Here is a 27,707-nt window from a genome sequence, read left to right on the forward strand (position 1 = left end):
TACGCCATGTCCCAGCTCCAAAACGCTGGCTCCCATTGCAGCAGCTCTGGATCGTCTTCCTTTTTCGTCCGAGTGCCTCATTTGCCGTTCCTGGTGCAGAGAGCACCGTGGATTTCTCTTTCCTTTCCTTCCACTGTCCTCCCAAACAGTTTCTCCCCTCCTGCTCCCCCCTGCAAGTCCCAGCCCCTGGCTATTCCACTGCTTCCATGGGCCAGTGGAACAAACACCAGCCAGAACAAAGCAGAAAGCTGAGCCCCAGGCCAAGAGAAATGCTCAGGCTGGGAATGGGGCTGCAAGGAGCCAGAAGGACCCCGAGGGTTTAATGTGGCAGAAGAGGAAAGGAAGAAGGAAATAGCAGAGGGTCCTTGCATCAGATTTGGTGGGATATTGGGAAGGAATTGTTCCCTGGCAGGGTGGGCAGGCCCTGGCACAGGGTGCCCAGAGCAGCTGGGGCTGCCCCTGGATCCCTGGCAGTGTCCAAGGCCAGGCTGGACATTGGGGCTTGGAGCAGCCTGGGACAGTGGGAGGTGTCCCTGCCATGGCAGGGGTGGCACTGGATGGGCTTTGAGGCCCTCTCCAACCCAAACCCTTCTGGGATTCCATGATAATGAAGCAAAACAAAACCACGACAAACAGCAGAACGGGACATCAGGGCATCACAAGGAGACAGAAACGGTGTGTCTTCCAATACAGCACACGTGGGTTTCCAGGGAAGCAGCTCCTTTCCTCTGTCCCAAATATTTCACAGGACTAGGAAAGAAACCTTGCTCACTTTCTGCAAAGCCCTGCTGCAGCTCTCCCATGCTCTGAGTCCGCTCCACGCTCCGCAGGCTGCGCTGGGGAAATATTTACATGAAGGAATACACAGAAAGAGCTAAAAAGGGACAGAGAAAACGTGCCTGCCAAGGAGCAGAGTTATTTCCGTGGAGGAAACAGGAACTGCTGCAGGGAACTGAAACAATTCAGATCCAGTTTCATCCCAACAGGCCCAAAAAGTGTCATTTGAAATTTAAGTGCGTTTTAAAGATAACAATTCTTTTTTAAAGTCAAAAGCAGACACAAGCTCTTGGCAAGAACACTGATATCCCATATATATCCCATATATTGAGGAGTGAAGGTGATTGGAAAGATCAGCCCAATCTTGTGTTAAACAGTGAAATTAACTGCCACTGGAATTCTTGGAAAACACACCTCCCTTTAGTGGGTTTAAGGAAAAAAACATTCCAGCCTGTCAAGTCAGTGAGAAAACAGCACAACTTTGAGCTTTTTTTAAAAAAATCTAAATTCAGCCTGTTCTCCCAAACAGCAACAGCAGCCAGAGCTCAATGGAAAACTCAAACCCAAGAAAAAGCAGCCAAACCCTGTGCGGGTCGTTGTTCATCCTGGGGGCTGCACTTCCACATCTCCTTATGCAGCAGGTTTGAAAAATCCTTTATTTCCAGTGGAATTCGGTTTATCTACCCCTGTTTCACCCACTAAGATCCACCTTAGCTGAAATGAAACACCTCTGCTCACCTCACAAAGCATTTCAGGCAGCTGTGATGCACAGGCAGATTTTGGAAAAGCACTTTCACTGTGTCCCTGCGAGACAGTTTCCCTCTGGGAATGAGAACTCCTGGGGTTCTCCATTACGGAACACTAAGAAGGGGAATCCACCTCCTCCAGCTAAGGGAACTGTGACATTCTGCTTGCTTGGACCCACTTTGTAGTGCCAGGACACAGGGAATGGCTTCCCAGTGCCAGAGGGCAGGGCTGGATGGCATATTGGGCAGGAATTCCTCCCTGGGAGGGTGGGCAGGCCCTGGCACAGGGTGCCCAGAGCAGCTGGGGCTGCCCCTGGATCCCTGGCAGTGCCCAAGGCCAGGCTGGACATTGGGGCTTGGAGCAGCCTGGGACAGTGGAAGGTGTCCCTGCCCATGGCAGGGGTGGCACTGGATGGGCTTTGGGGTCCCTTCCCACCCATGATTCCATGATTTTCCCCATCTATTCCAAGAATAAAAGTACCAGGTCTTTAACCATCTGTAGCCCCAATGTCCTTTAGGTGCAATGGTTCTAAATGGGTGCTGAAGGCAACACAAAGCTTTCAATTCCCATGGTTTTTCCCTCTCCGGTGTGTGATTCCAGCAGCTGGCAGCACCCACTTCCCATCACAGAACCACTGAGGTTGGAAAAGCCCTCTAAGATCGAGTCCAACCATCAGCCCAGCACCTCCACGTTCACCACATGTCCCCAGGTGCCACATCCAGGCCTTCCTTGGGCACCCCTAGGGATATGGGGACTACACCACCTCCCTGAGCAGCCCCTTCCAATGCCTGACCACCCTTTCCATGGAGAAGTTTTTCCTATATCCAATCCAAACCTTCCCTGGCACAGTTTGAGGCCAACTTCACAAGGTACTCACCCATCCCAGCATTTCCTTCCTCCCAAACTGCAGCTCTTACACGAGACCTCAGGAATGCAACACTTTCCACCTGCCACTTTCATGGATCTGCTTTTTTTGGGGGGAGGGCAGCCATCCCAAAAGGCTGCTGTATGTGGTGCTATTCTCTCCAAACCCTCCTTGGACAATCTGCCTTCCTGCTCACGGAATAAAATCTAACAGTTCCTCTCTGTGCTGGTTAATAAATCTGCATGCTGCTTTCAGGGGTTATTTTTGTTTTCCAATAGAGAGACAAGGCTGTTCTATTTATAAAGGTCAAGTAAATCGTGTGCAGTCTGTGGAGCCTTAACATCTCGGTGTTATTAAAACAGAGTATTTCATTTCAACAGCCCCTTTCAGAGAGAAAACAGAAATTTCTCCGAATAATGTCTTTTCTCCCCCCCATTCTGAGTTAAGGTCTGTGCACACGGAGGAGAATGCAAGTGTTTGTTTGCTCTTTGCTTGAATTATAACAACGATTAGTTTTTAAACACTCTATAACACTTTTACAGGTTGTTTGGATAAGCCACAGCCATAAATCCTGCTCGGCTGTCACGCCAGGAAAAAGCCTGGCATTATCTTGTGGGCAGGGAGAAAAGCTGCCAGGAACAGCACAGAGGTTGGGGCTGAGGAGAGGGTTAAACAAGGTTTAGAAGGCTTAACCTGGACAAAAACGTTGCCTTCAGACTTATCTCTGCCATCTTCCTGTACTGGAATGATGTCCTGAGGGACCCATACTTCCACATGAATTTCACATGAGGTCAGACAAGGATTCAAGAGCTGCCAGTGCTCAAACCTTCCTCAGTTCTGTGAGAAGCAGCAGACTGGTTTAATCTTTATCCACTGAACAGCAATCACAAATAAACAGGTTTTGTGGTCAGAGTGGTGATTACGGCACAGCACAGGGGGGCAGAGACAGCCCAAATCCGAGGTACAGCACCTGAGCAGCGGCTGGCACTGCACAAAACCCATCCAGGGCCCTGAGGAACACAGCAAACCAAGGAGCAGACACAGAAACCCCATGTAAGCCCACCCCAATCACACCATTCCCAGCTGAACGCTGTGCCTTGCCCTGAACCCACAGCACAGGAGCCATTCCTCAGCTGGACAGGAGCCTGAATTCTGGTGGCATTTTGTGTTTGATGATCTCCACCGTGGGCTGGTGGGTGTCTGGGAGCTGAGGGCTGTCCTGTGCCACCAAGCCAGCGTCAGAGAACACAGGTCCAGCCAAAAACAGCTGAGTGAGGGAGCTCCTGAGTTTGGTTATCAAATTCTCCCCCCAAGCAGCTCAGAGAAGTCTGTACAGGCAGAATTACTCCCCACAGGTGTTCTAATTCCATTTTTCTGGACAGATATGCCCAGCACTCCCAGATGGAAGCTCAGCAGAAATGCCAAGTGAGCAGCTCTCCAACAATCAAGCTGGGCTCCACAAAGCCTTTAGATTAACAAAAGAAAAAACAAAACAAAACACCCACATGAAGTTTCTAACCTGAATTTTAACTATTCAAAACTCTTCACATCATTAGCACACCTCTAACAGACATAAACCCAATTTTGAAGATTGCTGTGTGATTTCCTCTCAGGTTAATAGGAAAAGAAAGCCTTAAATCAACCTGTCATTAACCTGCATCTGCATTAACGTTTGTTCTTTAGGTGCAAATTCGGGGAAAGCTTTTCTGCCTGTGAAAATCAATGTCCCTTCAATGCGAACACCGGAATTTTAAGTGTCCTGTTTTTGTTAAAGACTGTGCCTTGCTATTTAACCAGGAATGAAAAGTAATTTCTAATCACCAAGTGCCCGTGCTTATGAAGCAATTACAGTCCAGGCTTTCTCTGGGATAGAAAAACTCATCAGCACTGAAACAGCCAGATCAGAGCCTGCAGTGATGGGCAGAGCAAACCTTGTGCTGACCACAATTCTCTCCTCTTCAGCTGCAACTCTGGGTGCCCCGAACTCCCCAGCTTGCTGTGAATTAGGAGGCAAAAATATACGAACAGCGTAAAGTATGTCTGAAGAGGAAAAAATAAAGGAATAAATGAACTTCCTGCTGCTCTCTGGCCACCCCTGAGGCTGCAAGCAGCACTTCAAGCAGGCTGATGAAATCCTCGCCGTCAAAGGCAGCAGAGGAGTGTTGTGATCTGCACACTCCCTCTCCTAATCTGTTCTGGCAAGGCGATTACAGGAGCTGCTTCCTTTAAAAGAAGTCAAATTTATGCACACACGAATAAAGGGCTAACTGTACAATCAGTCCCAACAGCAGTGCCAGGAAAAGAGCCTGCTGCAGGGGAAAATGGGATGCAAAATGCAGCAGGGAAGGGAAGATGCTGATTTTTCAGCTCCTGCTTTTTATATGGATCAATAAGGCCACAGTGGACACAGAATTCCAGAATGGTTTGGGTTGGAAAGAACCTCAAAGCCCACCCAGTGCCACCCCTGCCATGGGCAGGGACACCTTCCACTGTCCCAGGCTGCTCCAAGCCCCAATGTCCAGCCTGGCCTTGGGCACTGCCAGGGATCCAGGGGCAGCCCCAGCTGCTCTGGGCACCCTGTGCCAGGGCCTGCCCACCCTGCCAGGGAGCAATTCCTTCCCAATCTCCCATCCAGCCCTGCCCTCTGGCACTGGGAAGCCATTCCCTGTGTCCTGTCCCTCCAGCCCTTGTCAAGAGTCTCTCTCCATGTTTCCTGTAGCCCCTTAAGGCACTGCAAGGCCCCAGTGAGGTCACCTGGGAGCCTTCTCCTCTCCAGGTGAGCACCCCCAGCTCTCCCAGCCTTTCCTCCCAGCAGAGCTGCTCCATCCCCCTGCTCATCCTGGAGCCTCCTCTGGGCTCTCTCCAGCAGCTCCAGGCCCTCCCTGTGCTGGGCCCCAGGGCTGGGGCAGCTCTGCAGGTGGGGTCTCACCTGAGCACAGGGGCACAGGGGCAGAATCCCCCCTCCCCTGCTGCCCACGCTGGGGGCTCAGCCCAGGGCACGGGGGGGTTCTGGGTCCCAGCTCTCGCCCACAGCACCCCCAGGTCCTTCTCCAGGGCTGCTCCAGCTGCTCATCCCCTGGATTGATCCCGGGAGTTGCCCTGATGCGGGTGCAGCAGCAGCACCTGGCCTGGTTAAACCCCACGAGATTCCTGAGGGCCCACACGGGGAAGGGTGTGGGGTTTAGGGCTCTGTACCTCAGCCAGCCTGTGCACACAGCACTAAGGAAGGGCTGAGGAGGGCACAAGGCTGGACACGGGGACTGTGTGCCCAGCACTCGCCTTTCCCCGGTCAGCTGGGCCAGAGGTCCCTCCCCTGCCGCTCGCAATCACTCCTCTTGCAAGGAACAGAAGCCACCAACAGCCAAGACATTTGCAGACAGCCCAAAAAGCAGCTTTGAGGGTGTGAGGGGGAGGGTCAAAAGCAGAAATGTGTTTATTTGGCACCTAAATATAGCCCAGTTAACTCAGCAAACATTTTCTCCCTACTACATTGCTATTTTGTCTGCGTGCAGAGGCTGCGAGGAACCAGCTGCAGCATCACCATTTGATTACATTCTCTGATGAGGAATTTGCTTTTGTTCCCCAGCAGAAATTTCTGCCAATGCGTGCCCATGACCACTCTCCTGAGTCTCGGGTATAAAAATTCAGTTTCCTGCTGAAGCCCCAGCAGAAAGAAGGAGCTTTTCACCTCAGCCTTACACAAAAGAGCTGAGCTCAGCCGTGCCTGGCTGGGAACCAAGCCCCTGATAACCAAACAGGGCACATCAGGTGGCTGCTCTGTCAGGCTGGCCACAGGCTGATTAATTACTTCATTCCACACCAGGTTTATTAAGTTCTCTCATTCCACACCAGGTTAATTAATTCTTCCATTCCACACCACCCAGCTGCTGCTAAAAGGGAGGTCGCTCAACCAGCTGCACTCAGAGCTGAGGCTGCTGCTCAGAAAAGCCTTCACGGACAGGAACCAGAAATAAGATGGGCATTTTGAGATTCTTGTTTAAAAAGCATTATAACCCTTCAGAGTATTTTCAGGGCGGTTTTACTTCTTTGTTCTTTTTTTGTAATAGGACTGCACACCTGGACACCTGTAGCATGTAGAGGAAAACTTTTTTCATTATGAAATGAGAATCACAGAATCCCAGGATGGTTTGGGTTAAAGGGACCCCAAAGCCCATCCAGTGCCACCCCTGCCATGGGCAGGGACACCTTCCACTGTCCCAGGCTGCTCCAAGCCCCAATGTCCAGCCTGGCCTTGGGCACTGCCAGGGATCCAGGGGCAGCCCCAGCTGCTCTGGGCACCCTGTGCCAGGGCCTGCCCACTCTTAAAGAATTTATTCATAATTTCTAATCCAAACCCACCCCCATCAGCTCAAGGCCATTCCCTGTGTCCTGTCCCTTCATCCCTTGTCCCAAGTCCCTCTCCAGCTCTCTTGGACCCTTTAGGCACTGGAAGGGGGCTCTAAGGTCTACCCAGAGCCTTCTTTTCCAGGCTGAACCCCCAACTCTCCCAGCCTTTCCTCCCAAGAGAGGTTTTAAATGATCCATGACTGATTTTTTTTTTCCAGAATCACTTAAATCCAACCTTGCCTGAAGTTTTACCACGCAGGCAGATCCCTGTCAATGCAGCATCTGATTTCAGCATCTGATTTACCCTTCAGATGAGGCCACAAAGAGACAATTGATTTAACTTTTCAAAAGCCCTCCCTGCAAAACAGATACTCTTTAAAAAGCACAGGCCACAGGCAGAAGGAGACATTTTGACTCTTAAGAAGACCAAAACACCCAAATACACCTCTACAGTTCTTCTGCAGTGCTTTCTCACTAATTTGCTGAGGTGGCTGCCTTTTATCCTCAATGTTTGCATTGCAGCAAAGTGCACTTGAGTCGACAAAGCAGTCCCAGAGCAAATGGTGTCAGGGCACCAAGTGGCTGTGGCTGAGTAAGCTCAGGATCCACAGCCCAAACAGATTAAAAAAACCAGCTTTTAGGTCTTCTGAAAACACTGAGCACAAGAATGGTTAAAAACGAGCAGATACTGGTGGAAGGAAAAAGAAAACAACTGTTGAGCAGTGAGAGATGTGCCAGTGATGGGTCTGAAGCATCAGCAAAGGGTGCTCAGGGTCTGCACCCTGCAGGCCTGCCCTGCCTGTCCCTTGGTGTCCAAGGGATTTGATGTCACCTGGTGGCTGCAGACACTTGGAATTTAGGGTGGGATGGTCCCTCTCATCATTTTACTGGGAAGTCACGTGGAGAGAGCCAAGGCAGCTCTAAAAGAGGAGCAAACAGCCTGACAGCTGGGCAGCTTTTTTGTGCATCCTGTTCTTCAGAGGAACTGATAAAAATTCCATTAAGAACCTTGGAATAAGCATGGAATATTATCTCCCCATGATATATAATTTCTTCAGGATGAGCAAAGACACAAAATATTTCAGCTGCTGACCAAGGAAATCAGGATAGGTAATGGAGCTGAACACTTCCCAGGAAGCACCTCAGCCTCAGAAGGCTCCTCCAGCATATATTAAAACTCCAAATCCCGCTCTGGGTACATTACACAAGCATCCATATTTTCCAGACTTAACCTGAGCCTCTGCTTTGCTCCAGTGCCCAAGGCAGCTGTCCCAAGTCCCCCTTCCCAATCCTGCACCCTTCCAGCACGGCTTCGCTAAGCTTTACCTTTTGTTCGCTACATATTCATGTATTTTCCAGCAATTCAATAACTCTGCCACAATGCTCTGAATACGGCTCAGCTGTATTTATTAAACAGGAGCCCTCTTCAAAGCCCTGCAGCCAAAATTTTTGCGCCCAGCGAGCCTAAACAAATAATCTGACTCAATTTTATAACACTTGCCCATCACAGACACAGCAAGAACCTTTTGTGGTGGAAAACGGTGAAAAAACAAGTGGCTATAGAGTAAACCTGCCATTGAAAAAGTCCTTTATAGCTCACAGATGGGATTTCCAGTCAGAACAAGGAGAGCATGAAGAGCCACTGTGCTCCAGAGGTGACATGTGAGTGACATTTGTCCCTGGCTCTGCCCCGTTTCCAGCTGCTCTCCCATGCGTTTGTCCTCACCACGCTGACGGGGCAGCCTCAATCCCTGTGGAAGCTTCTCTGTTTGTACCTGCAAACACTGGGATAATGCTTCAGCCAGATTTGTACATCCCAAGTGATGCTCTTAGCACCACTCTGGTGGTTTCCTATCCGAGTTATTTTCAGTTTTCAAATTATGAAACTATTTAAAAAAACCTCCTCACACCCATTTTGTCTGTTCAGGAGTAACAGCACAAACCCAAAGACCCAAGATTTGATCGATGATCTCCCTTTTGGAGTCATTTTGCCCACCTAGATCATGTTAATACTCATCCTTGCACAAAGCCCAAAGGGGAAAAACTTGGGGACTCATGAGGGAGGGGATAATTTGTTCCCAGTCACGAACAAGACACGAAGCACCTGCCAGGGTGGTTGATGAGGAAATAACAGCACTTGCAAAACAGAAGGTGAAATGGGCAGAGGTCAGGTCTGTCACCTCCCAGAGCCCAAAGTCACTCTCCCAGTGCTGAATCCCAACAAACAGCAGTGGCACACGAATCACTGTGCTCAGGGATCTCAGCTTGCCTGCCTGCTGGAAACCCTCCTGCAGGCACAGTGACAAAACCAGCACATGAGTGGAGGGAGGTTAGATGCACAGTTAGCATTCCCTTGGGAATCCAGACTGCACTACAGCATCCATCCAGGACTGATCCAGGAAAAGGCCACAGGAGCCTTCCCGCCAAGGCAGGCTGTGACTCTGAGATACCTGTCAGAGTCACTTAGAAAGCAGCAGAATGTCACCAGAATGTGTGAAAGCACAGCTGTCCCAGCTGTGTCCCTCCTCCAAGCAGCAGCGGGGACACTTCAGTCACAGCCCAACTTCAAGCAGCTCTGGCTTCCTCCCAGCCATGCCCTCGGACAAGGGAAGGTCGGGGAAAACCGGAGGATCTGCCTGCCTTGGGCTCTCCCAACGCGCTCCTTATCCCGGTATTCCTGTCCCAGTGCTTGGGCACAGTGCTAACGGAGAGAAGCCTCCTCCTCTGCACACTTCGCTTCCCTCCGTGCCCCGCAGAGCCGGGCTTCCACCGGGAGCACAGAAAGCAGTTACGGACCTGACGAGCAGGAGATGCTCTCCCCTTTGTGCAGTCGCTGTCTGAACAGGATGTAAATGTGCAAGGAGGCATGAGGAGAAGCAACAGGTATGACACACACCCCCCAGTTAGTGTTTAAATATCTGCCAAGTTTGGATGCACAGCCGTGTTCCAGGACTCAGACACGAGCTGCATGTGAAGGCACACCCACACTCCCCCATTTCTAACAGATTTATCCCATTCTTTGTCTGGATCCTCCCCACCACTGAGACCTGGCTGTTGTTTGATCCACAGGCTGTGGATCTGTAACAAGGACAAGTAATGCTGAACACTAACATGGAGCCTCTGGAGCTGGGGCAGGGCATGGAGGTGCCCAGGATGTCACCGAGCCAGCGCAGGGCGTGCACAGGGACCTTGTGACAATACAGCTCCAAGTCACTGCCACTGAAGGGGCACTGATGCTGCAGGGAAGCCTTCTCCTGCTCCCAGCAAGGGAATCCCACTACGCTAATTCCCTCAAGGTGTAACTCCAATCCAGGATACAGCAACTTCAAGGTGTATCCATTACTGTCTCCACCCCCATCCCTTTGGACCAGAGTGTGAAGTTTAACATTGCAGTGAACTCCTCCCCTTGCCCCTGCTGGGGCCTATCCAGCAGCCCCAGTCCCTTAGGGACGTACGTGCTCCAGCTGGAGCCTCATCCACCAGCCACTCTCTCCAGGTGTTTACCTGCTGCAGTGCGTTTATCCACAGCCACACTCACTCTGAGGTGCTCCTCCTGCTCCAGCACAGCCTTCTCCAGGAGCTCCAGTCCCTGCAGGAATGCACCTGCTCCAGGTGAACCTGCTCCAGGAGCGCCAGTTCCTGCAGGAATGAACCTGCTCCAGGAATGAACCTGCTCTGGGAGCCCCAATCCCTGCAGGAGTGAACCGGCTCCAGGAGTGAACCTGCTCTGGGAGCCCCAGTCCCTGCAGGAATGAACCTGCTCCAGGAGTGAACCTGCTCTGGGAGCCCCAATCCCTGCAGGAATGAATCTGCTCCGGGAGTGAACCTGCTCTGGAAGCCCCAATCCCTGCAGGGATGAACCTGCTCCGGGAGTGAACCTGCTCTGGGAGCCCCAATCCCTGCAGGGGTGAACCTGCTCTGGGAGCCCCAATCCCTGCAGGGATGAACCTGCTCCAGGAGTGAACCTGCTTCGGGAGCCACAGTCCCTGCAGGAATGAACCTGCTCCAGGAGTGAACCGGCTCCAGGAGTGAACCGGCTCCAGGATGGATTTACCCACAGCCACAGTCCCTGCAAGAATGAACCTGCTCTGGGAATGAACCTGCTCCAGCATGGCCTTAACCCCAGCCCCAGTTCCTGCAGGAATGAACCTGCTCCAATATGGGTCTTACCCATAGCCCCAGTCCCAGCAGGAATGAACCTGCTGTGCCATGAGTTTATCCATGGCCTCATGCACAGCCACTGATACCTCAAGGTGTTCCTGCTCCAGCAGGGGCCTATCCCTGGGCCACAGTCCCTTTGGAGTACAGACACTTGGAGATGTTCCTGCTGGAGGTGTAACCCCAGCACCTCCACTCGCTCACAGCCCTCGGCCCAGCTGGGATGGGGCAGACAATCAGAAGGGTGAAAGGCAAAAACGCGTGGGTTGAAATAAAGGCAGGTCAACAGGTAAAGCAAAAGCCACGAGGAATTCATTCCGTATTTTCCATGGGCAGGTGGGTGTTCAGCCATTCCCAGGAAGGCAGGGCTTCATCCTGTGCAACTGTGACTTGCGAAGACAAATGCCATCACTCCGAACATTCCCCGCTCCATCCATCCTCCTTCCCCAGCTTCACATGCTGAGCACGACTCCACACGGCTTGGGACACTCCTTGGGCTCTTGGGATCAGCTGTCCCCTCCCAATTTCTTGTGCATCCCTGCCTGCTTGCTGGTGGGGCAGGTGAGGAGCAGCAAAGGCCCTGGCACACCAGAAAAGCTGGACTGGCAGGAAAATCCAGCCTCCTGCAGTATCTTGTGCTCCAGCCACTGGAGGTTCTCTGCCTCCGGCTGTACACAGGAAACCAGGTGGTTTTTTAGGGAGATGTAAAGTCTGGACCCCGCTGGATGGGACAGCTGTGTAGGAGGAAGAGCTTTGTAAGGGTTGTGAGGGAAGAGAATAAGCAGCACCCATGGGAAGAGAGAAAAATCTTGGGCAGAAGGAGCAGCAGGAACAAGACACCCAGGGAAGTAACCAAGGGCTCAGAAGCAAAGGGGGACAAGGATGATGCTCCACACCACAAAACACAGGAGCTGCTAAAGGATGTTCATCTCCTCCAGCTGACCATGTCCACCCTTAAGCTTCACACAGCCCCCTGCCTTTACTAACTTAGGCAATCCTGCAATTTCAAGGCAGAGAGCTGGAGGCTAACGCTGCATTTCCAGGGTGCCTGACCTTCCATTTCACCTAAAGGAGTTTCTCAGGATTTTAAGAGCCTGATTTTGAAAGCATCTATACAGCTGAAGCCAGGTATCGTTTCCAACAAGCCTTGAGGTGTAGCTGAGTGGCACTGTTTGCACCGCATTTGCTTTATCTACACCTTCCTGAAGTGCTTGGCCACTGCTCTGATGTGCTGCTGGCAGTCCCAGGGCCATTGATTTCCTCTATTCACCAGAAATATCACCCACCAAGAAGGTTATTCTCCTCATTTAGCCTGTGGACTCCAAGAGCAGTAATGAATTCCCCTCACAAATGACATTGAATAGGCAGTTCAAATCCTAACGAGCACTGACACGTCCCAGGGACCCCTTCACACTGGGGGCAGGAACAGTGCCTCTCCGTTTCCATCACACCCATGTTATTTACTCCTTGGCTCCTGAATCGCAGGGATGCTCTGTGCTCACAGAAACCAACAGCATTTCCGCATCTGGATTTGAAGGGACCTTAAAAATCACCTCGCTCACGGGCAGTGACACCTTCCACTAGACCAGGAAGGGTGCCCAGAGTCCTGCTGGTTCTGTAAAAAATTCCCTCTGCTCCACTGATATTAAAGCTTGACTGTGTTCCCTCCTAATCAAGGTGTACCTGCATGAATGCAATACTCCCCTACGTGTGCTAAGTACGTAAGTGCACATACGTGTCATTATATATATGTATTTCTCTTCACATTCACGTTGCACAAAGTATGTGTGCGTTTACAAGACTCCAGTTTAATGTTCCATCAACGCAGGCAGCTCCATTATGATTTCTCCTCTTTGTTCACGTCACCCACAGCCACCACCTCACAGAACATTAAAAAAGTGGACAAAACAAGCTGGCCGGGGCTGGGCAGTTTCCAAATCCATGTCAAGCCCGAGTCACAGAGCTGCTGCACGGCTTTCCTGACGCAGCTGGGGTGTTTGACAGGAAACGCCTCCAATAAACCTGCTCACAAACCGAAGCAAAGAAGGGAATTTGGGGAGAAGCAGCTCCAGGCAGGAAGTGTTGCAGCCTGACAAGGAGCCTTTTTTCACTGATACCCTACTTCAAGTTTGCTCCTAATGAACAAGCCCCGAACACAGCCCAAAGACCCCAGACTTCTGAAAGTCTGACAGCCCATTTTCGACTTGGAAAGCAGGCACGGGTGTTGAAGTTTGGCTCTCCCTGCTCAGGCTCTGGTTTCCAAGGAAACCAGTGGCTGCAAGAGCCTTGCAAAATGCCAGTCCTGTGCTCCTGCTCAGAGCATGCTGTGCTGGAGCTTCCCCCGACACAAACCCTTCCAGGCAGGGGCTTTAGCACTGTTTCCAAACCACCTGGATGCAATTCCAGGCGTTCAGGATGTCAGGATACACAGAACACACCCGATTGGTTGCACACTTATACCAAAGCACTTTCTGTAGATGCTGAGAGGAGAAAGGAATTATTTTCATGGTTTAGGCTCCAGTGCAGCAACAAATACTTTTGTTTTCTCCTGTTCTCTCTGCCCTTCAAAACAAAGATGGGCTACACAGAACATGAATGTCAGCGACTTCTCTGCTGCACGTACCCTCTAGAAATGGCACAGCAGCAGACAAAAAACATTTCCAGAAATATTTATATGCAAGGATTTGGGCCCCGTGAAAAGCCAAAAGCAAAGGCCAGCGGCACAGGCAGCAGGACTATCACTGATGGCAGCAAATGAATGGCACTTAATCCACCCCCACCTCCAGCTTAGCTCTCCTGGAACCCTTCCCTTAGGAAAATGTTTGTGGTCAGTAACTCTTATCATCCTAGAGCATGTATCTCAAGCAGGCTAACCACAGAAACTGATATGCAACAACTCACTGTCTGCTTTTTAACTCTCTAAAGAAACAAATTTTCTTCTTGACTCCTGTTTTCCATCTGGCGCTCAGCAAGTCCAGGATTCATGGAGTCCCATCTCCTTCCAGAGGCAGCTGGCCAGGCTAAACTCTGTGCTGCTACGTCCATTTCTCCTCAGTTTCAGAACTCTGATCTGGATTTTTTTTATTATTATTATTAATTTCAGACACATAAGACACATCCTGTGTTTAGGAACACGGGATGCTGAAGCTCAGGAATGCTTTCACAGCGTCTGGAGAGAAGGAATTCGTGTCCGTGGCCTAGGGACCTCGTTTTGTGTTGAAGCACTTTAAAACTCTCCACCTACAGCATTCATACAGCTAAGGATGAATGTAATAGAGCTCAGAGGAGTACAGGTAATTATTCCAGTAGTACAGATAAAAGGAAAAAAGTTAATTCTGCAGAAAATGAAATTACGGAGCTGTGCTACAATTTAAAAAAGAGTCTCTACGTTAATTACCAGCTGTTAGTGTGCTCAGAGCTACTGTACTTGCTGAATAGTGTTGTTTTGCATATAACCACCACGAAAATGCCACTGTAGTTTCTGAACAGAACTACGTTGCTTTAAGACACAGTTTACCGACACCACACTGCTAAAATTAACGTCCAAAAGCAGCAGAAAAACCCAGGGAAGTCCGTGTCGCTCGCGGAACAGAACCGAGGATAACTGACATTGCGGCAGCGTTTTATCTTGCAATTAAACTCGTCTCAGCAAGAGCCAGACTGAAAATGACAAAACAACTACGTGGCTTTAACAGCTTTGTTGGGAGATTTGTTTTTCACCTTCCTTTGAGTCAAACCCCGCTGGAGTTTACGCTCAGCATAAACGTCACCTGCCTGAACAAGCGCGTTGAGAGATGACCCAAAGCACTGCTTCGGTAGAGAAAAATGGTACTTCTCTGCTTAACAACCTAACACCACACAGCCATCCCTTACTACTGCGAGTAACCCAAACCTCAGAGGGCTGCTACGTATTACACAAGGAGCTGAGCTGTCACAGTGTCCCCTTGTCACTTCCCGAGGCATTAAAGCCGCTCGGAGTGTGAGTCACACGAGTGCACAGAGGGGAGCCCCATCACTGCTACCACTGCCGAGCCAGACTGTCAAAACACGGGAAAATCACGCTCGGCTGCCTTGCTCCAGCACTACCCTTCCTGTGTTCACAGTTCTGTCAGGGAGAGCAGCATCCCTCACAGCACATCCCTCATCCCTGCGGAGCTCCAGGGATCCCCCCCCACCACTGGGGCCGCACTGCTCCAGCACCGCTCAACACGTTGCAATAAATCCTGACCCTAAATCCTGACCCCTTAAAACGCACTGAAAAACCCCACTGACATTAATGGATCTTTTTCCATCGAGCATCAGCTTAAACTACGTTCAGATGGATTCGGCATTAGAGCACAGAGAAGCAACCACAGCATTTAACAGCTCTCAAAACCCACGATAAATGCATTTCAATTAATTGCTTGCGGGACACATCAGAGCGGACTGACACCCAAAACGGTGAAGGTTGCACCACTACATCCATCTCTGCTGACTGCTCGGGGCAAGATGCTTCACCAGAAAGCAACGGGACTCGAGAGGCCGCCACCATCCCAGCTCCTGCCCCACATTCCAGGAAACCATCCCCGCGGGAGACTGCCTCAGATCCTCCCCCCTCAACCAGTTCCAACCACCAGTTCCCAGTGGTTTCATCATGTACCAACCATCCCCCAAACTGTTGTAGGAAGAGGAGAGTGCGGGGACTGAGGGAGGAGGGGTTTGGGCTGTCTGGGGGGCGTTTTTAGATGAGTGGCTCCTGGGTACCGCAGCATATGTAGCATTGATAAACACCAGAAGAGCATTTCATGCCAACACCCTAAACACAAAGTGCTTTTCAAGGATTTCTGGGGGTTTTTATGACTATTATGATCACTTAATATACGCCTCTAGCCCCCAGAGGACGTGCACATTCGCCTTCAAAGAACCAATCTGGCCATTGCAGGGATTCTGTTAAATCTCTTGTACAGATGTTGTACTTTCCCTAAGGCTATGCAACCAAGTATTTTATATTTCTTAAACCAGACCTCTTAAATACAACTCGCAGGCTGCTCCTCCCCTCACAAACGAATCTCTGGGATTTTGGCAGATTCCCCAAAAGTCTGCTAACTCCCAAAACCAAGTTATTTTTCGTTTTACTCAACATTTCTCACAAATGACACAGCACTTTGCTGTTGCCTCTGTTAACAACAGAGCTTGTACCACACCTCAGCCGAGAGATCAGGCCCTTCACACTCACGAGCCCTGTGCTTTGTTCTACCTTCTACTTCCACGTTTCTTTTTTTCTCCCTTCTGGAGAAGAAAACACGCTGATTTACACAGCCTTCCGAGAAGGCAAACAGCTGTTGCAGATCCCTGAACAAAGCAGCCTGTTAAAATTAAAGCCCTGGGTATTTTCCCATGGCAAGTAGGACGCAGGGAAAGGGAAGAGTTGCTGGTTAAAAAGGCTCCTCTTTGCTTGGCTGCTCTGGGCAGTTTTAACTCAGCCTCCCCGTACCCCCTCCGTGCTGACAGGCTGTTAGCAGCCAGGATATGTCCTGCGAGAGGTCAGAGGGGTGGAAAAAAACAAACACGAGCAGCAATTTGGGAAGATGAAGAGGGGACAAAGATTTGTCACAACATTTTTTCTGCCACAGAAAACCGGGCAGCTTTTTCCCCAGTCCGTGCCCTCTAACTCAGTCACTTTTTGGAAGCTTCCTATGGGAGGGAGAAGAAAAAAGCCACTTATTTTAAATAACTTGAACAGGGAGGCTGATAAAGGTGCTAACGCCCAATTCCTCTCACCCACCTCATAACTCAAAAGAAAATGGCTGGATGTGTCCCTCCATAGACTTCAGCTTCTCACATGAGCCCACAAAGTCCTGCTTCACTTTTAAAAACATTTTAGAGGCAAAACAAGCCCAACCCTGCAACAGCAACTAAAACTCCTACAACAGCTCTGAAAAAGTGATTTTAGTTAACCACATGCATCTTAAATGGGGGTGTTATGTGTAAGGGAAGATCCTGCAGATTTAATGGTATTTTTCCACACGAGGCAATTAAATTTACTTTCACACTTTGAAAGCCATTCATAGAATCACAGAAGCGTTTGGGTTGGAAGGGACCTCAAAGCCCACCCAGTGCCACCCCTGCCATGGGCAGGGACACCTCCCACTGTCCCAGGCTGCTCCAAGCCCCAGTGTCCAGCCTGGCCTTGGGCACTGCCAGGGATCCAGGGGCAGCCCCAGCTGCTCTGGGCACCCTGTGCCAGGGCCTGCCCACCCTCCCAGGGAACAATTCCTGCCCAATATCCCATCCAGCCCTGCCCTCTGGCACTGGGAAGCCATTCCCCTTGTCCTGCCACTCCAGACCCTTGTCCAAAGCCCCTCTCCAGCTCTCTTGCAACTCCTTCAGAGTTCCACCGCTCTATAACCCAGAAATCTTCTACGTGGCATCACAGCAGCTTCCACCACCATAGACCCTCATGATAATTCACTTCCAACACATTTGCTGCTACTACTGATCCTACCAATCTGCAGCCACCTCTGCCACATCAGGAGGGCAGATCCTGCACCACCTAAATACAAAAAAACCCCCCCAAAAAAAACCCCCACAACACCCACAGGCTAACTTTAGAATAATTTTGGTTGGAAAACACCTCTAAGATCAAGTCCAAGCATTCCCCCAGCACCACTAACCAATGTCCCCAAGTGCCACATCCACCACCAACCAATGCCCCCAAGTGCCACATCCACCTGCCTTTTGAACACTTCCTGGTGGCTTGACAAAACCAAAGGTTGGGTGCCACTATCTAAAGAGTCACTGATTTGGTGTAAAGAGGGGGGAAAAGCCAAGCCTTCTTTGCATATTTTATTATTTCCAGGTCCTCTCCACCTTAACCCTCAGCACCACCAGGAGTTATCTTTGATCACCAAACTCTTAGGGCTGACACAGAGCACTCAGCACTTCCCAGAGCCACCTACATTCCTGAAACCATTAACAAGGCTCTCTTCCTGTCATCACAGACTTGCTTGGGTTGGAAGGGACTTCAAAACTTTTCTCATTCCAACCTCCTGCAGTGGGCAGGGACACCGTCCACTATCCCAGGCTGCTCCAAACCCCTGCAATGCCCCACCTGAGCGATTACGACCTGCAGCCACAAGTCAACTTCAACATGGTCAACAATATTAGTAGTATTGGCCATGGATGATCAATATGAAACACTCCCTCAGAGCAGTGGCACGCGTCACACCCCACACCAGACTGCAGGGCAGCGTTTACACAAGGAGCAATTAAAATTCCGGCTGGAGAACGCTAATCCAAGGCTTTGCCAGGCTTCCCCTGATTGCTCTGGACACGGCCGAGGCTCCAGGCTCGCTCTGCTGAAACCTGTGGCGCTTCCCGGAGCTCAGGGAGCTCCGTTCGCACTTCAAGGGCGCCGAGGGGCAACGACACTGATAAGAAAACCAACGCGTTCGGGTGCTTTGCTTTCCCAAAGGACGTGAACACCGTGGGATGCCTCATCCCACCTTGGATGTCTACCACACACCCCAGGGATTTCACAGACCGCCCGCCCGCCTGGCCTCAGCAGGCCCTGTCTCCCCTGTCCTGACAGAGCCCGGCGCGCACTTTTTGGGGTGTTTCGTTCGTTTTGGGGGCCGTGCAGAGGCACTTCCCGCGCCACCGCCGTCCCTCCCCGCCATCCTTTGCACCGCGCGGCCAGGCGCCTTAAAAGGACAAAATATCTGTGGCGGTGGGAATGGGGGGCGGGAAGGCGAACGGGGGAGTGGAAGCGGCGGGAGAGAGCGGGAATGGGAAGCGGTGGGCGGCATGAGGGGCACAGCGGCCCGGCCCGGCCCGGCCCAGCGCGGGGTCCCGCCATGGCGGCCGCCCTGAGGGCGGGCAGTTGCCTGGAGACGGCGGGGCGCCGCCATGGCGGCAGGAAGGGCTGAGGCTGCGCGGGGAGCGCGGCCGGCCCCGGCAGGCTCCCTCAGGGGACACTCCGGCACGGTCCCGCCGCCCCGGCAGGCTCCCCGAGCCCAGCACCGTCCCCGAGCCGCACGCCCCGTCCCCCGCCTCCCCCGCCCGGGCACCGTCCCCGAGCCGCCCGCCCCGTGCCCCGCGGGGCTCCGCAGGGAGCCCGCATCCCGGAGCCCGCCCGGCACACACGCACCCCGCTACCGGGATGGCTCCGGGGATCCTCCAGCGCTGCCGGTTATAATTCCACGAGGAAGATGCCGGCCGCGGAGGGGGAGGCGGGTTTGCCCGTCGACGGGGAGGTCGCGCCCCGTACCCGCACATGCTGCCCGGCGCGGCGAGCATCCGCTCATCACTTCTTCCCTCCTCCTTTTTTATCCCATGAGGAGCGCTGAACCAAAGGCACGGCGATTTATTGGCCAGCAAAAGGCACTGAGTGAGGGAAAGAGATCTCGCTCCCGCGAGGGCTCCGTTTCCCCATTAAGGCGCTCTAATTTCCCTAATCTGCGGCAGGTGTGAAACCGGGGCAGCGCATCCCCCGGCGCGCCGGCACCTGCGGATCCCCGCAACTTTCCCTGCCCCCCGCACACCCTCCAGCGCACCGGGACACTGCAATGAGCTCTTGCTACTGCCAAACCCCCCTCCCCAAAACACCAGCTGCCGCCCGGAGAGCCGGGCACCCCATCCCGCCGGGCTCCAAGCTTCCTAGCTGGGAATGTCTCCCTGCGGGGTCCCAGAGAGACCGGGTTTCTCCCGCAGCGATAAAGCCCCCATGCCCACGACACGATCCGGTTCAACCCGCCGGCAGCAGCGTCCCCCCCGCGCCCGCCGCTGTCCCCGTCCCCCGGCGGGATGGGGCGGCCGGGTGTCCCCGGAGCCGGGACGGGGGACGCCCGGGTCCCCTCTGCTGGCACCTCAGCGCTCGCTCCTGCCGCTCTTCCGCCCCGCGAGCCCGGCGCTCGCAACTTTCCCACCCCGCGGGGCCGCCCGGGGAGGATGCGGGGTGCGGGAATGCCGCGCTCCGGGCTCCGCTCCGGTCCCTGCCCGGCGGGCAGCGGCGAGGCCGGGGATGGAGCGGGATGAGGGAGAGAGGGGAGGCTGAGCGGCGGGGTGACCCCCTGCTTACTGCGGGCTCTTGGGGTAGAAGGGGAGGGTGACGTGGCTGAGATCCTGGATGTCGAAGGCGGTGGGCTCGGCCGAGATCGCCTGGCGCTTGGTCCGCTGCTCGCCCTGCAAGGTGCCAGCGCTCTGCTGCTGCGCCTGCTGCGTGGCGGGCCGGATCACCGAGCGGTACTTGTCCAGCTCGTTCTGCAGCTTCTGGATCAGTTCGTCCTTCTGGTCCAACTCCAGCTCCAGCTCGTCGATGAGCGCATCCCGCTGCCGCAGCTCCTCGATCTTCTCCTGCAGCGCGTACTGTAAATCCCGCAAAGTGCCCATGGTCCTGCTGCCGCGCTCGCCCCTCGCCGCTCCCGGCAACTTTCCCCCCCCCAGGCCGCCTCCCCGCGCTCGGGACACCCCGGCCCCTGCCGCCCCTCTGGGCTCGGCCCGGCCCCGCGGGGCCGCCGCCGCAGCCGGACCCCCGGCACGGCGCTCCGGAGCCGGGGTGTTGTCAGAGGCGATGTGGAGCCGCCTGCGTCAGGCCGGGCTGGCGAGGGAGCCGAGACACACACACACACACCCGCGGCGGCGAGCGGGAGGGAGAGGAGGCGGGCGGGCGGCGGGAGGGAGGCAGGGGCGGCGGGGAGGATGCACATGCTCGCCCCGCTCCCTCCCGCCGGCCCCGCCGCGCCCCGCGCCGCCCACGCCCCGCGGGCTGCCGAGGAGGGAGGGGACCGGCCGGGAGCAGCTCCCGGTGCCTGCCCTCCCGGCCTTCTGCTGGAGGCCAGCACACAGGTCCGAGCCGCGGACCTGCCCTCCCGTCCCGCTGCCGGCGCGGCCGCGCTCCCCTCCCTCCCTCCCTCCCCTGCTCCACTCAAGGTGCCACTTCTTCTTAAAGAACTTATCCCCCCTTTACTTTGCTTTTAAAGAGACGATTTTTGTTGTCTTCCCTGACTGGAAGCACAAGCCAGCGCCTGGCATGGCTCCTCCTCAAGTCTCAGCAAGCTCCAGGCTCCAAAAACCCGGATTTTCATGGGAATATCGGTCAAGTCTGCCTGCACTGGAGAAGCCTGGAGGCAGGGCATCTGGCTTTCAGAGCACTAAAAAAAACCCCCTCACTTAAGACCTGGGAGATTTTCTGCCTGCCCCAAATACTCACATGCAAGCACAAGTTTCTGCCATACCAAAGCCGATCGGACTTTCCCGGAGTGCAGGGTTTTCCTTCGTGCACTCGGGGTTTCTGTGTGGCCCTACCTCTGCCATACAGCCCACGGGGCTGCAGCACAGAAATAACAAAATCAAATCAATGAGCCACAGCGGCCGAGCCCTCGGTGCCAAATGATTCTGGGTTCTTCCCTTTGCCAGGCGCTGAAGGGCCAGCGATGCTCGCCCTGACAGCACAGCCCCAGCCTTGGCTCTCTGGGGAAGAAACAGGGGGATCTGAGCTGGTTTGGGGGCTCCTGATAAAATCACCCAGCCTGGAGGAGCTGGGATGAAGGGCCCAGAGCCCAGCTGGATGCAGGAACCCCACAAAAGCTTCCTCAGCGCCAGGGCACCGGCATAGTTTCGTGCTCCAAGGTTTTTGCCAGCTGTTTCTGTTCCCTCTTGGGGAGTTTGATTTGGGGAGGAGGAGGCTGCAGCCCTGAATATGTTTTCTGGAGGTGGGTGGCACCTACGTGTTTGTGTCTAGACCTCACATGCCAGGCACGAGCTGGGAATGCCATAAGGATTATGGGGTTGAGCTCCTTTGGGTTTGCCCTTTTATTTTTTTCCCTGTTACACACCGGCACTTGCCCGAGTCCAAGGCTCCAGCTTTCGACCTGCAGCTGGTCTTTATAAAATAAATTTAGAAAAGTGAACGGATGAGGAATCAGAACTGCTCCCTGCTCCACGCTGCTGTTGGAAAGGGCCTGGCCTCTGCTCACAGGCATAAGGCTTCGCAGCTTTTTCATGCACATGATCCTTAATTTCTCAAGATGCACATGAAAAAGGGGGGGAAAAAAACTTGGGTTATGCAAAACACTTCAGTTTTCAGTCCCCCCTTGATCCATTTGTGCCAGGCAAAAGTCCCCCAGTTGTTTCCACAGGTCTAAGCCCAGACAGCACTTGTAACTGTCTGTTCTCTCTGCTTCCATCTCACATAACGCATTGGGAACAAAAGCACCAAGTATCTGCTGAACATTTCCATTTTAAAGACAACAGGCATTAAGCAGATGCATTCCTGCTGCCTACAAACTAGGAATCAGCGATACATAAAATATTTTAACAGCCTTCAGCCGATACGCTTCAAGTTTTATTGCTTTCCTCCCTGCAGAAGTGAAGTCTGCAGGAGGGAGAGGTGATACAGTTACCTGAAGCCCACCAGGTTTCAAAAGAACCGCAGCCCTGGGGGGAATCTGGTGGATAATTTCTCGGTGACAGGCAGTAAAATAACATTACTTTGTTTCTACGAGAGGGACACAGCCTGGGACTGAGAAAACAGTGCCCCAGAACAGAAAGGATCCTCAGAAAACCAGGAGAAATTATAGCACATAAAGCTGTCAAGGAATTGAGCTGAGTGTATCTCAAATATATACTTATTTCCAGGTGGGAAACAGATTTTCATTAGACCCTTGGGGTCTGGAGGGAGATTTTTATGGCACAGGTTTAGATTTGGGACCATAACCAGCAGCTGTCACGTCCAAGGCTGGTGTTCCCTGGTTTACAGATGAAGCCAAAGCAGCCCAAAGGGCCTCACAACCCCACAGCAGAGCTCTGCCATGGGAAGGCAGCCAGTAGTTGCCTATTTCTGGCAATTCCCTGCTCCCTCAAAGAAACCATGAGGCGAGCACAGAGCCTGGGGTGTGATCTCGGGGATCCCAGAGTACTGCCCCGCTCCAATAAAAATAAATCCTATGATCCCATTCCTTTCAACTTAAAGCTCCCAGTAAAATAAATAAATAAATAAATCTCAGGCTCGAGAGAGCAGCTGCTTTGTCTGCTTGATCCAGGGAATGGAAAGAAACAGCTTTAGGGAGAAGAATGGCAGGAATGCACCAACTGGCTTGGTGTCGGGAAGACGGGGTGAAGCTGCTCACAGCTTAAGGAAACCTTTGGCTATGAACTTTCCAAAGCCTTTTCCTGCTCCCTCCACTGCCAGAGTGTGCCTGGATGTCGAGTGGGAAGCCAAAAAAAGAGCATCTGCAGACATCTGCCCCAAAGCACGGCACGCCAGGGCTGGCTGGTGGGAATCACACAGAGCAGGGATGTTTCTCCTCTCCTCTACTCACAATATTTCCTCTCTGCACAGCTCCGGGGTTTTAATAGCTTCTGCTTCTGAACCTTTTCAGGGATCATCTGTCACCAAATGCACCCACTCAGCTGCCATTTTCCAAGCTGAAACCGTATTTGAGCACTGTCTATCCTGCAAACACCTCCCCGGATTCCCGAGACAAGGCTCAGGGAGCCAGCAGGATCCCTGACGGGCAAATGTCACCTTGCTCCAGCCGGCCAGGACAGCACAGACAGAGAGGCTGGACGTGCATCACTGACCACATACATAAACATTTTCCTCCTCCTGGATGTGGTGTTTCTTCCCTGCCTAATCCACACCTTCTTTCCCAAAATATCTGCAGGAGCAGATCAGCCCGTGGCAGAAAGTTGAACCGGCTGGATTTTGTGATGGATTATCCTGCTGGTGGGGGCTTTGTGCAGGTTTGGGAAGGTGTGTGACCTGCAGGGCTCTGCCCACCACTGGCACACACCCAAATCTCTTCCCTACCCGCACAGCCACAGTAACACCTTTATGATGAGAAGGAATGACAAAAATACAGGAAAATTTCGAGGAAGGTGGCACAGCAGCTGAACCCTTGCAAGAATCACCTTGTAACCAACTCGAGGTGCAGTCACACCTGAGGGCCAGCACACCTTCCCCATGGGATGCCACCTGCTATTCCAGCACATCCCCAAAATCCACGGCAGTCCCCGAGGCAGAGCAAGGAGTGCCATCTACTGAAACATGGGCACACCTGACTCCTTCCTAGGGCACAGCTGGCCATTCCTTTTGCCCCAAAGCGCCTCTGGCAGCTCCTTCCAGGGCCACAGGCCCTACAGATTTACAGGGGGCAGCTGGGAACTCAATCAGCCCCCAGGGATGGGGATGAAGCTGAAATTACTGTGTCAAAGCAGCCTCGCCAGGACCAAAGAGCAGGAACTGACAATATCTGAGGAGTGCTTCAGCCTCTCTTCCCCAGGAAAACAAGACCTATTTTCTCATGACACTGGATGTTCCTCCTCCCTATTTTGGTCCTTTCCAGAGCCTCTAAGACAGAACTGAAAGCCATTTGTTCCTCCCCTCAAAGGGATGGAGATATCCAGCTCTGAGCACTGTCATTTAAACCCCATTGATCCCTGCGTGCTGGAAGTCAAATCAACATCTAAATTGGATTATCCTGATGATTTTCCTTTAGTGCATCGGTTCTTTCCAGGCTCAGTAAGAAACACTGAGAAGTGTGAAGATTGCACAGCCATTTCAGCCTGCCTAGGAAACGCTCCCAGGATGAATCTGGGCTAGAGTGCATGAGAAGGGAAAGAAAAACACCACGAGGCTTATTAATGGAACAAAAAATTACTCGCTGCAGAAGAAGCCGAAGGAAAAAATAACAATGTGCTGTTCTGCAGTTGTAATGCATTTAGCTTTTTATATCACATTAGGGACACGCAGAACACAAAAATGAATGTTCGTGCCATGCAAAGCCGAAGGAGGAGACATTGGGAGCGTGGAATAGCAGAGGATTCTGCAGGTAACACAGTGGTTTCCAGCACGTGCCACATCACACTGAAGTTTTAAATTCTCCTTCGTGGGCTCTTTGCCTGGGAAGAAGAGAGGCACAAAGCACCTCCTGTCACTACAAGGTGATAGATCCCCCTCCCCTCATTGTTTTTCCAGGCTGGAGCAAAGCCTGGGCTGTGCTTCCTGCTGGCTGGGCTGCAGAGCTGGAACAACACGAGTGTCACTCATCTCACTGAGAGTTCTACAGAAAAATGGCACCCAAAAAATCCTTCTCAATAGCCAGAAGTTCAACAAGCCCTTCAAAGCTTGTTCCTTCCATCAGAGCAACCACAACCATCCCTCTGACTTCTTCTCGCCACTAACAAGACCCTATTCCCACCATCCCTGCCCACACATCTGCAGAAAGCTCTGCCCTCCAAAAAAGCAGGAGTTTTTTTCTCCCATGATCACATGGAAAGTTGGATTTTCAGCAGCTCACCCCACCAGCTGGGGGCACGTGGTGGCTGTGGATCTCCACAGCCCTTCAGAGTTAAGGGAATGCTGTGAGACTCCTGGGAGCACTTCCCACATCCTCAGCCTAAATGACACCCTTGGGGCCAGGCTTTCTCCAGGAAGGACCAAACGCACGATCCCGATCCCTGCTGCGGGAACCAGCGCCGCGATCCCGATCCCTCCTGTCCAGACACACCTCAAGTAGCCAGTTTATTTCTCCCACTTTCCAGAAAAGGCTGGACTGCCCAGCAAGATCAGACACAGGCAGAGTTTAAACACTTCTTCCTCTGGGCTGGATTAAGCCAGAAATGGCTTCAAAACAATTCATCTGCCTTGGGAAGCCTCCTTAGGCTCAGACTAAGCAGAAACTTGTTCTGCATGCTGCCAAAATAAACACTCGGCGCTCTCTGCAGTTACCACAATTAAACACTGCCCATGCCCTGCTTCTCTTGCAGTCCCAGGGCACTGCCAGTGTAGAGCAAAAGCAGCATTTAGACAACACAGGCCCTGGAAATGCAGTTTTCCTTTTGCTTTCAGCCATTAAGCAACCAGCAAATGAACCCAGGGACCAATTAAACGAGATGTAAGGAAGCAGATTGAGTTGTGGGGCCGTGAGATCCAGGATGCAACAGAGGTGAAGTCTGTAAAAAACATCAACTGTGTTGATGTTGCTGGGAAAACAGGTTCATTCTGCTCCCACACACATCTCTGTGGGACTGGGGGAAGCTGGAACAGTTGAAGGAAGGTGGGAGCCACATGCTGGGTCTGATTTCCACAGGGGATGGATGGCTGGGATGGCCAGGCCAGCTTCCTTCCACTTCTCATCAGCCAGAGCTGGACTGCTGGGGACAGCTCGTGCTCAGTGACCCTGTCCCCTTCCCTGCCCCCCACACATTCCTCCCTGGATTGCATCTGTCCTACACTTTCTCCATGTGAAATCACCCCTTGGCTTGTCTTTATGTGGGACTCCAGCAAGCAACAGCTCCCAGGGTACCCCTGGAATCCCAGAATGGTTCGGGTGGGAAGGGAGCTTAAAGCTCAGCTCATTTTACTCCCTGCCATGGGCAGGGACACCTCCCACTGTCCCAGGCTGCTCCAAGCCCCAATGTCCAGCCTGGCCTTGGACACTGCCAGGGATCCAGGGGCAGCCCCAGCTGCTCTGGGCACCCTGTGCCAGGGCCTGCCCACCCTCCCAGGGAACAATTCCTTCCCAAGATCCCATCCAGCCCTGCCCTCTGGCACTGGGAAGCCATTCCCTGTGTCCTGGCCCTCCAGCCCTTGTCGAGAGTCTCTCTCCATGTTTCCTGTAGCTCCTTCAGGCCCTGCAAGGCCACAGTGAGGTCACCCCAAAGCTTCTCCTCTCCAGGCTGAACAATCCCAGCTCTCCCAGAGCACTGGTCCTTGTCAGATGCTGGGAAAAACTTGGGCTCACCAAAAGTGAGATTTGTTCCACGAGACAGCTGCAATCCTTCACTGTTTCCTTTGAAACCACGACACAAGCACAGCTGAACTCCTCAGTTTCAGCTGTTCCCCTCTCTGGCCTGCACTGCCTTCTGCACCTCGCTGATTGTTTTAGTCACGGTGCTCTGGCTGCAAGAGGTGGAAAGCAAAACCCTCAGGAAGGTGAGAACAGCAAGAGGCTCCTTTCCACCCCCCCCAAATTATATTAATTGATAGCAGCTCGTTTCTCCAGCCTCATTCCGAGGCTGTCTGATGCCATTCCTCCACTTCAGGGGTCCCACAGTGACGAACCTCTCAGCAGCCCCGGGCATTTGCAATTCTGGGTGCTCCCTCTCCTCACCCTGTCAGACCCCGCAGTGTTTCTTATCTCTCCTCATCAGTAATGCACCACTCACCTCCCATAATTGCCTTGGTCTGTTGGGTTGATTTATCCAGCCTTCAAAACAATTCATTTATATTTGAAATTGGATTAGAAATAAACACAAATTCTGCTCCCCCCCGATATGAGAATAACCAGTGTGTTACCATTATTTCATGATGCATTGAGAACAAGTGCCCTGTCTCTTTATATAATCAGATTCATTCCTGTGCTTATTAAAAATGATTATTTGGCTGTTTCAGGTATTTATAATAATAAACACAAACCACAGGTTTTAAATCTGGGGTTTGCATGTCTGGAGAACAGGCTGGTGTTTCTTTAAGTTGCACTGAGAGATGCCTTCCTTTTTAAAAACAGATTTGTGCCAGAATTCGTCCTGAAGTCTTTGACATTTGCATGTCTTGAGCAACTGCAAATATTCCACTGGAGCACCAGACTTCCATTTAGGGAGCTACAGGTGTTTGTGGCCACCATTCCAGCAATGCCAAACCCTTTCTGTCAGAGCACATTTCCCAAAAAGCTCTGTCCTCAGGAGCTCAGCCCTGTGATCATTTAAGGCTCAGAATCAATGGCTGCACCCCACAGAGGAGCTGGTTTGTTACAGTACCAAGGAAATATCCATGAATCATCCAGGCACAATCTGCAAACAGGGGCTCACATCAGGCTTCACAAAGGTTTTA

The 27,707-nt window shown here is 52.6% G+C and overlaps 1 protein-coding gene across 3 annotated transcripts in view; it reads right to left on the reverse strand.

The window, feature by feature from the left end:
• Positions 1 to 27,707, reverse strand: part of PRKG1 (protein kinase cGMP-dependent 1) — a 374,310-nt gene that overhangs the window by 326,677 nt on the left and 19,926 nt on the right. The window contains exon 1 of one of the 3 annotated variants that reach the window (XM_048311090.1): positions 19,953 to 20,311. The exons of 1 other annotated variant lie outside the window; for it this stretch is intronic. In XM_048311090.1, coding sequence (XP_048167047.1) covers positions 19,953 to 20,263 — 311 coding nt within the window. In that variant the 5' untranslated portion in view covers positions 20,264 to 20,311. Of the gene's footprint in view, positions 1 to 19,022; positions 19,197 to 19,952; positions 20,312 to 27,707 lie in introns of those variants that run through there. One more of the 3 variants, XM_048311092.1, reaches the window with a different exon arrangement.

Source organism: Corvus hawaiiensis, chromosome 8 (genome assembly GCF_020740725.1).
Source record: "Corvus hawaiiensis isolate bCorHaw1 chromosome 8, bCorHaw1.pri.cur, whole genome shotgun sequence".
Lineage (NCBI taxonomy): Eukaryota > Metazoa > Chordata > Aves > Passeriformes > Corvidae > Corvus > Corvus hawaiiensis.